General features: G+C 42.4%; 1 protein-coding gene across 4 annotated transcripts in view; it reads left to right on the top strand.

The window, feature by feature from the left end:
* ATP10B (ATPase phospholipid transporting 10B (putative)) overlaps positions 1–16,547 on the top strand; it is a 262,323-nt gene that overhangs the window by 191,310 nt on the left and 54,466 nt on the right. For all 4 annotated transcript variants that reach the window (XM_082724635.1, XM_082724638.1, XM_082724636.1 and 1 more), the window contains 4 exons: positions 5,019–5,104; positions 7,737–7,843; positions 11,515–11,646; positions 15,049–15,176. In XM_082724635.1, the coding sequence (XP_082580761.1) occupies positions 5,019–5,104; positions 7,737–7,843; positions 11,515–11,646; positions 15,049–15,176 (453 nt within the window). The remainder of the gene's footprint in view (positions 1–5,018; positions 5,105–7,736; positions 7,844–11,514; positions 11,647–15,048; positions 15,177–16,547) is intronic.

Here is a 16,547-nt window from a genome sequence, read left to right on the forward strand (position 1 = left end):
AACTTCTTAAATGCTTAAAAAAATTAAATATATACATATTTTTTGAGGAGATATCTATATAGATCATTATCTATATAGATATCTCCTCAAAATATATAGGTCTATATAGATATATTTCCTCAAAAGAATGTCCCAATTTAGGTAGTGTCTTAACCTCTACCCTTCATAGATACCCTGCTTTAAAATGCAAATACACTTGGAAAACATAATACCTTGCATTTCTCATTAGTTGTGGTATATTCTAAATATTTTCTACTAGATTTTAGACAATGAATTCATGTCTTTTCATTATCAATCTCCTTTTATTTTTAACCTTGGCATGGTACATATATTGTAAGGAAACCTCCACCGTGTTTATACAATAGTTTCTATAGTATATGTAGGATAGAGTGAGATATACAGATTTCTCATCATTCAATCATTAGGAACTCCCAGTCATAAAATCTAACCTTTTTTTTCCAATTGAAGAGAAAAGAAAAGAGGAAAAAAATGCTATCATGCCCTCTCCTGATGGACAGATAGGATACAGTGTGTTCTCAATCTTAGCAACTTTATATCTCCTTAGTCTGAAATTGATTCTAGAGCAATTCTCCGTTCTACCCCAGGAAATGTCTATAAACATTTTTGGTTATGACATCTGGCAGAAAGAGAGGGCTACTGGTATGAGGTTGGTAAAGGCCAGGAATGCTGCTAAAATCAAAGAATTAACCAGCCCCAAATGTCAGTAGTGCCAAAGTTGAGATACCCTGGTCTAGAAATTCCTTGACTGCCTACCAACTAGATGTTTATGTAGATACTAGAAAAAAGGATAAGACCAAGCCAATGACTCTAAGAAACAAATTTCATAAAATGTAAAAGTCTTTTAGAAACAATCAAATAAAAGCATTTAATGGAGGCAAATCAAAGGTCAGCCTGACAATATGATGTAGTTTAGATTTTTCATGCTTCCTTGTTTGACTCCCATTAAGAAGGGTCAGGTGATCATGATGATTATAATAATGATGATTTCCAGGCACTGGGGCTTACTTATTTTTTTACTAAGATATAATTGACTTATTATATTAGTATTAGGTATAGAAACAGTGATTTGATATTTGTATATATTGTGAAATCACAATAAGTCTAGTTAACGTCCATCACCTCACAGTTACAATTTTTTTCTTGTGATGAGAACTTTTAAGATCTCTCTTAACAAGTTTCAAATATACAATGCGATATTATTAACCATAGTCACCTTGCTGTACATTGCACTGCATGACTTACTTATTTTTTAAGTAGAAGCTTGTACCTTTTGACCCTCTTTACCCACCCCCACCTCTGGCAACCACCAAGCCATTCTCTATATCCACGGGCTCAGTTTTTTGGGGTCTGTTTTTTAATTCCACATTTATGAATTTATTATATCAGGTACTTCAATTACAGAAAATGGAAAAGAAACATGGGAAAGGAAATAGAGCTGAGGGGAGATCTTTTTTTTTTAGTTTTTACAATTATTTAAATTCAATTAATTCACATAAAATGTATTATTGGTTTCAGAGGTACAGGTCTGTGACTCACCAGTTTTATATAATATCCAGTGCTCATTACATCACATGCTCTCCTTAATGTCCACCCCTCAGTTACCTCATCCGACCACCCCCCTCCCAAAGGAAGATCTTTTTTTTTTTTTTAAGATTTTATTTATTTATTTGACAGAGAGAAATCACAAGTAGGCAGAGAGGCAGGAAGGGAAGCAGGCCCCCTGCTGAGCAGAGAGCCCGATGTGGGACTCAATCCCAGGACCCTGAGATCATGACCTGAGCCGAAGGCAGCGGCTTAACCCGTTGAGCCACCCAGGCGCCCCCCAAAGGAAGATCTTAAACACTAATCTTTCCTTTGTGAATCAAAATAACACCATTGTTAAAAGAGCAAACTGTATGGCATCAGAAGTCCCGTAGTTAAAGCTTGCCTTCTCACCTTACTAGCTGTAGGTCTTTGGGGAAATTACCAGGTCTCCTTAACCTTAGTTCCTTTACTTGTAAAATAGAGATAATAATAGTCTCTGCCTGGGGAACCTGGGTGGCTCAGTCAGGTAAGCCTCTGCCTTCCGTTAAGGTCATGATCTCAGGGTCCTGGGATGGAGCTCTGCATTGGGCTCCCTGCTCAGTGGGGAACCTGCTTCTCCCTCTCCCTCTGCCACTCCCCCGCTTGTGCTATCCTGCCCTCTGTCAAATAAATAAATAAAATCTTTAAAAAATAATAACAATAATAGTCCCTGTCTGATAGAGTTATTACGTGATTTAAAGGCAATAGCTTGTATAAAATATTTAGTTGGTTCTTAGCACATAACAAGCATTCATAAGTGCTAAAGCAACAATAATAAAAACAGGACAGAGAGGATTAAATGTATTGATGATAGTCAAGATGATGACCACAGAGACAACAGTGATGATAATTGGCTTTGGATTCCGAAGATGAGAACCACAGTCACACCAGTTACTTACCAACCCTAAGACAATCGCTTTACTTCATTCTCTATTTGCACATCTTTCAAAGTCTCCTACAGTCACTGTGAGAACTTAATGACATGTGCCTGGTATACGTATAGGAAGTGTTTGAGGGAGGAGGGTCTGGCGTGAAGGGTGGCAGAGACACACACACTCCTCTCGGGAAAGGGGTTATCTTTTCCTGGACCCTGATGGCTCCCCAGGCCATTTTGCTTATTAGTGGGGCTTTCTTTGATGAAGAGCGGAGTCAGAAAGAAATGTTGGACAGGTGGGTTTCATCCACAAGTTATGAAAATCTGTGCTGTAATAAATCAGAAGGGAATCAGAAACTCCTGAACAAGGCTAATGTAAGGACCTTGCAGGGTTTGGCAGGTCCCTCCATGCCCTCCTGTCCTTGGACTCTCCTAGCAGCTCCCCGAGTGACTACAGCAAGTCCTTCAAAGCCAGCAATGCCCAGAGCTTATCTTTGAAGACGGCAAGACCCACATGCCCCTCTTTACAGCCCATTTTGGGGAGGGAAGTAAGGAGCCCAGGGGACAGGTAGCTAGAAAGGGTCACCTCCTCAGAAAAAGAGGGAGATGGAGAGAGGACCCAAGGCCAGTGCCCCGAAGAAAACGAGAACAAGGGACACTTGAGGAAGAAGGTCCCTGGGAAGCCCCAGCACAGGGACAAGGGAGGCCAACCTCATATTGCTGGCATCTGCCAGGTAGGTAGGATTCAACAGACACCCAGGACTCACTGCAGCAGGATCATTAGCTCTGAGACCCACTGCCACTCATACCTGAAATGAATTTGGATTTAGAAAGCCAGCAATGAGCCGAGTGATATGGATCGGAGTGAAGCGCACGGCTTAATCAGGGGCATGAAAGCAGCTGACAAATTACAGCGTGATTTGTCATCATCTCAGGACTCGGCAAGTGTTTGTCCCTGAAAGAATCAATACCTGGAGAGAAAAGGGCCATATTTTTAGAAACTCCTGGATGGGTAATTTATTTCAAGTGAGTGGAGAGTTTATTTATGTTGGCGCCCCCACAGATCCAATGGACAGTATATTTATACGAAGCCAGAAAATGCTGTCATTTCTTCTAATCAATTTGCCCCTTTGAACAGCTGTACCTTGAAACTTTCAGCAATAAATTCAGTCCCCATGCTAAAAGCTCTACCCAAGAAACCATTTCTCACCCCACCTTTAGCATTCCTTCCTTCTACTGCGTGGCATGTTACACCTGCTAAAACTCTCCATGTGGATTCTGTCCGCTGGGGCACAAATGAGACAGACAGGGAATGTGCAGTTAGCCCCATTCCGCAGATGGGAGACTGAGGCTCAAGAGGTAAAAGGAGAATTAGCCCATGCGGGTAGAAATCAAGATCTCCCCTCCCCTACTAGATTGTAAAATTTTATATACCTAGATAACCTAATGAAAGAGAAATCATGGAGAAAAAGGCAAGCATGTGTCTGAAGTACTTTGCTATGAGAATGTTCCCTGGGGGACAGTGCTGTGCAAGTAAAGGACAGGCGTCCTCCTGTCAGACTTGGATTCAAATCCCGGTCCGGGGACAGCCATAGGCAGCCTGTCTACCCTTCTGAACCATGGATTTTCCCTTCCTAAAGAGGAGATAATTGGTATTTCTACTTCACAGAATAATCGTAAGCTTAAAAATAAATAATATATGCAAAGTTCTCATCATAACAGCTGGCAGAAACGAATACAGTAAATGCTGTTATTGTGTTTTATTAGCTACAATTTCTACAGCATGTTCATAATAGAAAAACAAATTGAGACAATATAAATGTGCCATAGTGAAATAGTGAAATAAATGTGGTGGCATTCACACAACAGGTTTCTATGCAGGTGTTAGTAAAGTTGTGTAAAAAATTTAATATCTGAAAATTTCCAATTTACATGAACACCATCATTTTTTTTTTGAAATGTACAAATGTATGTATACCCATATATAGATGTATGCGTTGGTATATTTTTAAAATTGTATTTTTTCAAATGCTATAAGTAATTATATACTCAAGAATATTAATTCTGGTTACCTCTAGGTGATGCAATTTATAATCTCTTTTTGATTGTGCCTGTGCAATGTAGTAGCCACTTGCCACAGGTAGCCATTTAATTAAAGTGAAATAAAATCTAAAAATCACTTTCTCAGTCATACGTCCACATTTCAATAGCCCTGTGGGATGAGGGGCTTCCATATTGGACACACAGACTCAGAACACTTCTGTCATTGCTGTAGGTTCTGCTGGATGGCGCAGGTCTGGAAACTCACACCCAAGCCTGCCAGAGAATTGTGGGATGGGCAGGGACCTCCCTCTGCCGTGCTTCCAACTTGCCAGCATTCTCAGTGCATCTGCTTCCTCCTTCTCACTGAGGATTTCCGTTTTCTTCTAACATTCGACAACTATCATGATGCGACAAAGCAGAGATCGCCTTAGCTGTGATGGTTTTAACAGTGTTTAGCTCTCCTAGTAAAACTAGATCCCTCTGATTTAATGCCCTCCTGCTGTTCTCTCCCTCACAGGATGTACAGTTTGAACCCGAACATTTCTGCAACACCATCGTGTGTGAGAAGCCCAACAACCACCTCAACAAATTTAAGGGTTATATGTAAGTCTCTAATGTCCCTGTGCTGCTGGTAACTATTTCCCCTACAGCTAGAACACCACATCCTTTCTTGAAATGGCTGAAGAGATTGAGGAGGTGTCTTTCTTTTTACCATAAAGAAAGAAAACTAACAATGTTGGGAAACTTTTCCTTTTTTTTTTTTTTTTTTTTTTTTGCCAGAGTGGCATTTAATTATTTTGCTGGGTTAAATTTACTAATTTTTTTTTAAACCTCTGGTGATGAAATAACATCAGAATCATGACCACACTCTGATTCAGGAAAGGCAAGATTTCATTGAGGTCAGTGTTCTCACAGAGCTTGCATTGCATTGCAGGTAAGAACGGGGACTTCTGGGTTTGACAGACCTGAGTTTGAAATCAGGTTTTACTCACTCACAAGCTGTGTGGCTTTGAGTAAATTCATTAACGTCTCTGGGCCTTGGTTGTCTTCTCTGTAAAATACAGATTACAAGGTCTACATCATGAGACTTGTGTTTTCTATGAATTAAGTGGTTTATCGCACACAGAACCCACAGCACAGCAACTCGCACAGAGTGAAGGGTTGATGGCGGCTGCGTTCTTGTCATCAGTGTTATTCTTACGCCTCAACTTTAGTTTGGCCTGAGAATTTGATGGTCATTCTGCACCCATATCAGACTACTGGTCTTAATGCAAAGATAGACCACAAAAGAGCAATGGAAACGATGAGAATATGAGCCCTCACACAGCGTTTTCTCAGTTTCTAGAGTATTTACAAGGAACATCATCTCTTTCACTCTGTCCAACCACCCAGTGAAGTGACGATTATGATCCTCCTTTTCCAGATAGGGATAATCTAAGACTTTCCAGATACACCCAAAGGCGCACAACAGGTAGCAGACAATGCCAGGACTTGAATCCCAGTCTTTCCACTTGAGCCCCAGTATGTTTTGCATTGTTGTGCAGGACGAGGCTCATCTTGGTAAGGCAACTTCTTGACCAATCAGGTCTGGAGTGAGGCTTCTTGGAAGGCAGATGTCTGTGCTTTCTCTCCGCCCACATATTCTCAGGCCTGTGTTGTCAAGAGGAACAATGAGCGAGGGGAAAGGATAAGAACAATACAAGAGGAACAGCGGCTTTTAAACCCAAATTATTTTAAAATGCACAGACAGCACAGATGGAGACAGGCAGAGAAGGGCCAGAGCTCCTGGCAAAGAGGAGGATTCATTGCCTGCATCTGTTCAGGTGAACTTGCCACCTGCCCCAGCAAAGAGGCCATCCCTCCTGCCCGAGGTTTGTGGATTTAGTTCATCCCAAGTCAGCTGTCAGACATTCTCATGTTAGAGTCAAAAGAATTGCAAATGGAAAGGACTCTAATTCAGTGCAAGTTAATGGGGCACTACTCTGGGAATCCTAGTGTTGTGAAAATAGCATGACAGCTGCTATCTGTGGCCTGGGTTCCTGAGTCCTAAGATGTCCCACGTATCAGGTGTGCAGCCTTCGAAAAATCTCTCACCCTCTCTGGGCTTCATCTTTTTCACGAGAAGGATAATCACCCTTCTAACTTCCCAGAAGTATGAAGAATCAAATACAATGATATAAGCAAACTTAGTGTATAACCACAGTAAGGAATAATTGGTATTAAAAGTCATATTGTGTGGCAGGATAGCATCCTGGAGCCAGACTTTGTGGACTTGAATCTCCTTTCTGCCATTTACTAGCTCTACGAACTTGCCTCAGTTTCCCTTTTTACAAAGTGGGTATGGTAACATAACCTATCTTCCAAGGTTGTCGTGATGACTAACCGAGTTAGTAAATGGAAAACAATTATAACCAGAACTAGAAAAATGAAGTATTGAAGAACTAAAAAGAGAAAGGCCCTAAGGGCTCAGATTATTATTCTTTTTGTTCTCCCTAATGCTTTGGGGAAGTTATATTTAAATTTAAATGGTCCCAAAGGAAGGGCATCAGGGTTGATAAAGGTCAGACCCCAGGTAATTTAGAAATTTCTGGTGTGAGGTGGAAAACTGCAATGCCCCTGAGACTAGAGCAAGGAAAAACCTCTCAGCTTTCAGGAGTTGCCTCCCCCATGTGGTACAGAGGGTTACTGTCCCCCTCCTGTGAGGTCTGTTAATTTCACAAGAGACAGAGCAAGAGGAGGGTGGTACAGGAGAGAGGCAAGTGAGAGATGCAGCTCCACATAAGAGGACCCTTGCCAACTCACAGGGGACTGAGTGGGGGGTGGGCAGCACTGTCTGGTGGCTTTGGCAGACTTGCAGTCAGACCCCATGGTCTGGTCCCAGCAGCCAGGCGAGACAGAGTATGGGGAGGCTGCTTGAGGAAACACTGTGTGGTCTTTGGGATATCCTATCCACACTAAGCCATTCTGAGTGAGAAAACTGAAGCCAATGCTTTTTCAGCAGAACCCTGACTTTGAGGTGGGTAGATGATGATTTCCATAATGATGGATAATTCCCAGGAGCAATGAAGGTTGTACTTGAACTTGGAAACCAGATGCCAAGTTAATAATACCCATTGCTCTTCTGAAAAAAGGGAGGAGAGAGATCGTGTTCACTCACCACTTCTAATTCTGTGACACTAACCAGTGATAGCATGAAGAGGCCACCAAACCACTCCCGGTATTTCTTCATCCCCAGGGAGCATCCTGACCAGACAAGGACAGGCTTTGGCAGCGAGAGTCTTCTGCTTCGAGGCTGTACCATCAGAAACACCGAGGTGGCTATTGGCATCGTCATCTATGCAGGTCATTGACTTCTGTTGTCCTTCCCCTGGTCCTCCCTTCTCCAGCTCCTCCAAATCCGCCTGCAGCCAGTGGGAAGCCACAACAGTTCTGAGGGGTACAAGCAACTTCCCCTTTCTCAGCTAAGCAAAGTGAGACTAGAATCACAGCAGGTTATTTGGTTCACAGGAGATGTACTTAGATGCCAGGCGAACATCACTCATCTGAACAGGAGGGGTTCATGCTCATTGATCTCTCATGGTCTTGTGACCCAAAGGCAGGATGAAGAGTGCTTTCTTGAGCCTGAGCAATAATAATCTCACCAAACTTAACAACTCCACCTTTGTGTGAAAACTGTGCCTCTGTTTCCTCATCTAAGCAAATGGGAAGAACATTTGGTTCAGCCTCACAGCGTACTCGTGAGGGTCAATCTACAAAACAAATTACTTCTAACACAGTGAGCACTCAGTGTGTTTTCGTTGTTCCTTCTGCAGTTCTGTGTGTATTACTTATTCATTTCGTGGTGCTCTAGCTTCTCCTTTCCACTTTGATCTTGCTTTCCGATGGAAATTTTAAAAACCTGGCAGCACTTCTCACAATGAACCCGAAGTCTGAGAGGCCGTCTTGAGACTGCTGTATACCCAGCACTTAGCTAGCACCCCAGCACTCAGCTGGTGCTCAATAAATTTCAGCTCTTACACCAACAACTAGAGACTCTTCCTCTGCAGAGAAAACTCAGTCTTCCTGGAGTGTCTACCTTTGCTGGAAGACCCCAAATTATGTTTTCCTGGGTCTCCCACTCACTAGGACATCTTGAAATATTTTGCTTGTTTGGTATTTTCTTTGGTTTGATTTGTTTTGGAATTCGTAGAACCCTATTCTTGATGGATAGGGCAGAGCATTTAAACATCAATCTACCTGAAGATTCACTTTTTGGAACTGTCAAAGAAAAACAGATTTTTAAACAAGTGATGTCCCAGTCTAGCTAGCTTTCCCTAACTTGGTGGAGGGGGACTGTTTGACAGTTGAGGTTAATCTTTTCAAGGGTCTTTGGCAATGAAGTTCAATGCCATCTGGTAGATCTATGAAAGATAAACTCTGAAGCAATCCCCACTCCACCAAAAAATCCCACAAGGGCTTAGAGTTTGCTTCTCTGCCTGATCAAAAGCAAAACTGTGAGTGTGTGATGAACATGGTAAATGAGGGGAAGATTTGGGAGAGAGTAAATCGTGACTCTAGGAGTCAGGCTGCTTGGGGGTGAAATCTACTGGCTGGCTGCCATGTTCCTGAGTGTGTTGGTTAAGCTTTCAACACAGGGGTATTAATAGTTCTCACCTTGTAGGGTTATAAGATTCAAATGAGATTGTCTGTGAAAGGGGCTTAACACAGTGCCTGGCACATATTATACTCTCAAAAAATGTGAGCAAAAATGATACTAATTTTTTCAATATAATGATCTAGAGTAAGAGGTTCTCAACCTTGGCACTATTGACATTTTGTTCTAGATTGTTCTTTGTGGTTGGGAGATCAATCTTCAGGTAGATTGATGCTTAAATGCTCTGCCCTATCCATCAAGAATAGGGTTCTATGAATTCCAAAAATGTTTAGCAGCATCCCTAGCCTCGAGATGGCATTAAGATGTGACAAGCTAAAATTTCTCAATACATTGCCAGATGTCCCCTGGGGAATAAAATCATTGCTGGTTGAGAACAACTGGTCTAGAGTCATAGTCTCTCCTCTGACAATATGGACAAACAAAATAGGAGCACCTCAGAGTCAAAGGCTCAAAAAGGCCAAAGTGAGCCTTCAGAAGGAAGAGATCCAACATAGGTGTGTGCTCCTCACAAAAAAATATATATTGAGCTCCCACTGTGTATAAGGAAGTAATTCAGATACTTTGTGTATATCAATTCACTCTCCTGCCCAAACACACATATACAACTATTGTCTCTCATTCTGCAGATGAGAAATTGAGGTACAAAGGGATTAATTCACCCAAAGTGATTTGTCTCCTAAGATTAATTCCTTATAACCCAATGTCAAGTCTCTACGGAGATAAGCTCTGATTCTAGAGACCACCTTCCAACCATTGCATCATACTGCCTTCCCTGGGAGCCTGTTTACCAAAAGAATAGTGGGCTCTCAGAAGGTGGGAAGCAGGTGGGTAAAGAGGGAGGTCTTAGGACCCCGATGTGAGGTGTGCCTGAAGCAGGTGGGAAGGCCACAGTACCATCAGCACAGTCAGCCTGTGCTCATTGCTGTGGAAACCCCCCTTAAAACTACAGCAACTTGAGTCTGATTAATAAGCCCAGAGTTTGCTCACTCCTACTGTTTTGTTGCCACTTTAAATCCACAAGGCAACCAGCTAAAGAGCAGTAGAGCCATTCACTGCTGGAGCGAATATATTGGTTTTCTTTAATTTTGCACAGCAAATATGTGTTGGTTTTTGTTTTGTTTTGTTTTGTTTTTTAATTTGCCGAGGACTATAACATGGTGTTTACGTTTAACAGCCCCAAAGGACAAGCTCTGTCTGAAGACAAAATCTCAACTTGGCTCTCAGCTCTTAGCTGTGTGGCCTGGGTAGCACAGTTGGTAGGAGAAAGAGTAGGAATCAGAATGCTGGGTTCTCAGTACGGCTCTGACGTTAGGGCTCTTTCCCGTCAGGCAGGTCTCTTCTACTCTCTGATCCCCAGTCTCCAACTGGAACAAGGGTACTGGATGAGACTGATAGTTTTCAAATTTTGTTGTCCTCTCTTTGAACAAAGTTTTTTTTTTTTTTTAAAGATTTTATTTATTTATCAGAGAGAGAGAGGGGGAGAGAGCGAGCAAAGGCAGACAGAATGGCAGGCAGAGGCAGAGGGAGAAGCAGGCTCCCTGCTGAGCAAGGAGCCCGATGTGGGACTCGATCCCAGGACGCTGGGATCATGACCTGAGCTGAAGGCAGCTGCTTAACCAACTGAGCCACCCAGGTGTCCCACTTTGAACAAAGTTTTATGCAGAATTCTGAGATAGGTGTAGAGTGGCTCAAGGCTAATGCTGGGGTAGAGGCCTTTGGCCCCTACCACCCGTATGGCCAAAACTATGTTTGCCCAACTCTTTTCTCTCCCTTCAAATGTCCCTTATATGTCATCTCCTCTGAGAAGCCATCCCTGACCATGTTCTCTAACACCATCTCTTACTTTTTAGCTCATTGTGTATTTCATGGGAGTTACTACTAACTGTAATTATTTATTTGTTTTCTTAAATATTTTCACCAAAATGTGAGTCATCTGCCTCATCCTTGTATCCTACAATTAGCCCATAACAGTTACCTTGTGCAAATTAGAAAAAAAAAAAATCTTTCCTCCAGTCAGCTTACTGTCATTTGCAGAAGTTTATCATGGTAAACCTACAAATCTAAAACAACTACAAAATGAGGGGTGTTTCTTGAGTTGTGCAGTGTACAACCTGTGCTTAGGAGCTCTATCAGTGTGCACCACAGTGTCTGGTGTGGAGGTGATTCTCAGTAAACATATGGTGACAAATTGTGTGAGGCCTCTACAGCTGTTCTCAGCCATCTCCCTGAGGCAGGAAAGATTTAGGTTAGAGGAAGAAGCCTCTCTTCTATTGTAAGCTTCCGTGAGAAAAGCTAAGGATATGATCCAGGCCAGAGGAAAACAGATGCTAAAGACTTATTACCTCATTTTCTCTCAAAGGCCATGAGACAAAAGCCATGCTGAACAACAGTGGCCCACGGTACAAACGCAGCAAGATTGAGAGGCGCATGAACATAGACATCTTCTTCTGCATTGGACTCCTCTTCCTCATGTGCCTCATTGGAGCTGTAGGTATGGAATGTTCTGGAAAGAACAAGACAACGGTAAACTTCTGTTTCTTTGGGCAAATTGTTTCAGCTCTCTGAATCTCAACTTCCTCATCTATAAAATAGAGTTAATGAAAATAAGTCCCACTCTGCAATTTAATAAGATATCAGTCAAATAAAAATGCTTTTGGGGGCACCTGGCTGCCTCAGTTGGTAGAGCGTGCAACTCTTGAGCTCAGGATCCTGAGTTCTAGGCCCACGCTGGGGGTGGAGATTACTTTTTTAAAAATGCTTATGAAAATCTGCTGAAAGTATTATGCGCTCTAAATATTAGGAATACCATCTATCATTTATTTCTCCAAGAAATACTGAAACCAGGCACTCTCTTAGCATAAGAAAATAAAAAGATGCATCAGTCTGAGGACTGGTCCTTATTGAGCTCATAGTTTAGCAGGAGGGAGTCCAACATATGAACAGAATTGGTAAAATCTGTCCTACACAGTAAAGACTGCATGCAAACACTGTCTTAGTTTTCCATTGTTCTATAAAAAGACAACACAAATTTAGCAGTTTAAAACAATACTCATTTATTGTGTTACAAAGCTAGAGGTGAAATGTCCAAAATTAATTCCACTGGGTTAGTTCAAGGGTCAGTAGGGCTCATTTCTTCTGGAGGCTTTGAGGGGAGACTCTATCCCTTGTCTTTCTGAGCTTCTAGTGACTCCTTCCTCTTTTTTTTTTTTTTCCTTCTTTTTTTTTTTTCCTTCCTCTTTTCTTGAAGTGCATTACTCCAATCTCTCCTCATACTTCCTTCTCCTTTTTCTATAGTAGTATTTCTCTATGCCTCCTTTTTCTTTTTCTGTAGTAGTATCTCCTTTTGCCTTTTTCTGTAATAGCCTCTCCTTATGCCTTTTCTTTATAAGGACATTTATAACTACATCATTGGGCTCACCAGGATAATCAACGATACTCTTCCCCATCTCAAGACCCATAGATTAAATCACATTCTCAAAGCTCCTTTTGCCACGTAAGTAGAGAGCATATTGATGGGCCAGGGAATTAGGACATGGACATTAGAGGCAGCCGTTATTCACTCTACTATTTGTAATGTGAGAGCATCAGGGGAGGAAGTCTTTCTTGAAGAGATGGATCGAGCTGATCCCTGAATGCAGTCGTCATTACCAAAGGAGGTAGGTGGCAGAGGCAGGATGGGCAGGCAGCTGTGAAAAGAAAGAAGTCACTCTTAGCCTCGGGCACAGCACAAGTAAAGCACAGAAGTAGGAAGGAGAATCATTTTATGCAAAGGGGCATTTGGCTCTTTGGTGTGGCAAGAGTAAAGCCAAGCATGGAGACCTAATTAGAACCAGGCTGTGGCCACGTTCTGTAACTGCGGAGTGTGGAAAGCTGCGGGAGGTACAGACATGAATAATCTGAGCCCTTTAAGTTGATTCTCAAGAGTAGAAGCAAAAAGGTATATTTGCTCTTATCCACTCTCTCTAAGGATGGTCCTCAGGATCCTAAAGGAGACCCCAAAAAAGAACCAGGGATGATCAAGAGGAGAAATTCATGTGCTAAGTCCAGAACCCCCTGCTGACCCCATACCAGTGGGCAGCAATGGTGTGTGCTCTTTACTTGCCTTGGTCAGAAATTGTGCTCATCACTGTTCTTGGAAGATTGTGTTTGAAAAGATAAGACCTCCTAGGGCCCAGGGAGATTTTGTGTGCCACCAGAGTGAGGACGATGAGATTTAGTCTTGTGAGTAGCCACGTTTTTAACTATGCTTCCCAGATATGTCCAATGGCACTCCAGGTGAGGGTGGCCCACAGCTAGCAAGAGAACATCCAGAGGGCCAGCAAAGTGGGGGGACAACACCATCTGGGTAAGGCCACCCCCATGCCCTCAGAGACACTACAGGAACTGTTGCCTCTGCTTCAGAACAGATTTTTCAGGGGATGTCAGAGCTGGAAAGGACGTTCGAGATCATCTCACTGTGTCTCCAGAGAAAGGAAGTTAATGATTAAAAGGTCACACAGGGAGATAAGGTAGAGGCAAACCAGAATCTGCTTGGCAGATCGCCCAAAATAATAAATAAATTGAGAAAGTAACAGGGAGGGGCAGAATTGTATGCTGTCTGCGAATCACTACTCATACACAGTGACAGGCCTCTGGTGGTGCCTAATTAAAGCCCAGCCCCTGCTGTAAAAGCTCTCAAGTGTGTGTCATTCAAGAGTTCTCTATCACATGCTTGCCTGGACTGTGCAAAGATGATGTTTCTTTTTTCTTTGCCCAAATGTCCTCCCCAGGCCTTTCTGATCACTGATACCCTCCTGGTCTCCAGGACTCCCCAAGGGTTCCTCCTCCATATAGACTTCCCTGGCTCCCTTGAGGGCCAGGGAAATTCATTCTATAATATTACCTTAAAATAACCTCGTGGTGTAAGTCTCCTTTCTTCTGCAGTATATTATGGCATTGGGCCCAACCTCCTGGGAAAAAAAGCACAGGGGACAGGGCAGCATCCTCTGGGATTTTTATTCCCTATAGTTCCTACCCTAGGGCTGAGAGCATTATACATTTGGTCATTCTATTTTCACAGTAACCCTACAGAAGAGGTATTATTACTAATTGATAGAAGAGAAAACTGAGATTCAGAAAACTCTGCAGCACTTCCTCCTTTTAATCCTCAAGTGATGAATGTGGTTGCCCCCTTTTGTGGACAAGGAAATGGGGTTCAGTCTGCATTTGGATATGTTACTATGAGTTCTCATAACATTCCACACTCTGCATAGTACCTCTTAACATTCTGTGGGATTTGTCCCTTTACATCTGGTCTCTGAATTATTAGACCTCCTCAAAGACAAGAGCTGAGACCAATTCCTTCCTGAATTAATAGATGTTGGATAGAGGGAAGAAGGGAGGGAAGCAGGGAAGAGTGGGTGAATAGAGATATGGGTGGATGGAGTGTGGAGAGATGAACTGTGGATGGACGGACAAATAGATAAATTGTGAAAATGTGGATGGGTAGATGAATTGATGGGCATATGCATGGGGAAAGAAGAGGGGCTAGCTTATGGGTCTGTCAAGATCCCCAGCTATGAACTTTCTACCACACAACTGAAAAAAACTTGTGTTCCCTTTTCTCTGTATAATCCCTATATAACAGGACTTCATCAAAATATAAGTAATCTGCATGCTAGTCTCCTCACAGTAGGACAGACTTTAATGCCTTCAAGAGATGGAAATGTAGGGTATGAGAAGGACCACTTTAGATGAATACACACACACAGAATTAGCCTGTATAGAATAAAGATGGGTTCTTTCAAAGCAATTCACTTCTGGGAATAAATTAGGGACTGATATAATAGCCCTTAATTAGACTAGTATAATTAAGTGAGGATTCTTCTTAATCTCTGATTTTGCCTACTCTCAGGTCACCGCCTCTGGAATGGGACCTTCAAAGAACACCCTCCCTTTGATGTGCCAGATGCCAAGGGTAGCTTCCCTCCTCTTGCCCTTGGAGGCTTCTACATGTTCCTTACAATGATCATCCTGCTCCAGGTAGGAAGCCCTCCCTCGCCAGGGGCTCAAGACCTGTGACCAATACCTGCATAACTTTGTGAAATAAAGAATGAATAGTGCTGTCCCCAAGAAAGAACTGACTGAACTAAGATGAGAAAACGACCATTGCCTTCTTGTGGGTCTTTGAAAGTATTCACATTTGGGTTAATGTCAAGACCAGCCCTACCTTGTGGAAGGAACCTTGCCCCCAGATAACAGTGGAGGAAAATATTTACCAGGCTTTTCTATTTAAGCGTAAGATTATCGTAGTAATCTAAGTGCACCTACCCCTTTGCCAGATATAATAGAACAGGTGAAATCTTAATGACCTGGAAACAGAAGAAGATAAAATATCTCAGAGAACTACGGAGACCTGTCAAGCCCTAAGGATTGGGTTAAAGAAACCACGAGTTAGTGTTTTAGCATCTGATAGGTTCAGAGGGAAAAAACACAGCTGGCCCTATAGAGAAGAAAACACAAAAGCATAGAGCACCTATAAGAAAGGGGCATTAAGGAATAAAAAGATGAGTAAATTCTCCAGGCTCCCTCCAGATGAGTGAATAGCAGTTTTGTTTTCATGAGGCTCCATTTACATTCATTTCTTACAGTATTTGAGGGTGTTTTGTTGTCCTCTTACAGGTGAATTTTTTCAGTCATTAGTTCATTCATTCATTTAGCAGAGTAATCTTTTTTAAATGTGAGTTGGGCCATACTCTTCCTCTGCACAGAATCCTCCAATGGTTTAACATCTGCTCAAAGAGAAATCCACAGTCCTTATGACAGCGAACGAGGCCATGCATGATCTGAACTCTGACTTCCCCCACTGGCGTCATCTCCAAGCCATCTCCTGCTCATTCATATAAGACCTGATTACTCTTTTTTCTCAATTACCCAGTCCACTCATACCCCAGTCTTTGCCCCAGTCCTCTTCCCACAGATAACTTCCTGCTTCACACCCTCATTTCTTTAGATCTCTGCTCAAAGGTCATGGTCTATAAAAGAGTCCCTTCCAGTCACCACCTTCTACCCTCTTGACTTTTCTTTCTCACTACCAGACATATATTTCTTTGTTTGTTTACTGGAATGTGAGGTCTTCAAAGTCAGGGATTTTGTTTTGCTTGCTGCCATCTCCAGGACCTAGCACAGGATCCAACACGCAGCAAACACTCAGAAGACGTTAGGTATTGAATCCAGAACAGTAATCAACAATGGGTCTGAATACATATAAGAGTGAGCAACAGCCCTTGGTGGCATAGAGATCTGAGGGGCATCAGGAAACTTTGGACAGAGGCACTAGATCTCCCCTCCCTCTAACCACTCAGTCATTAAACAACAGATAGTGAGAGCGTACCCATACCAGACCTCCCTGGC

The sequence above is a fragment of the Mustela nivalis genome (assembly GCF_964662115.1).
Source record: "Mustela nivalis genome assembly, chromosome: 3".
Lineage (NCBI taxonomy): Eukaryota > Metazoa > Chordata > Mammalia > Carnivora > Mustelidae > Mustela > Mustela nivalis.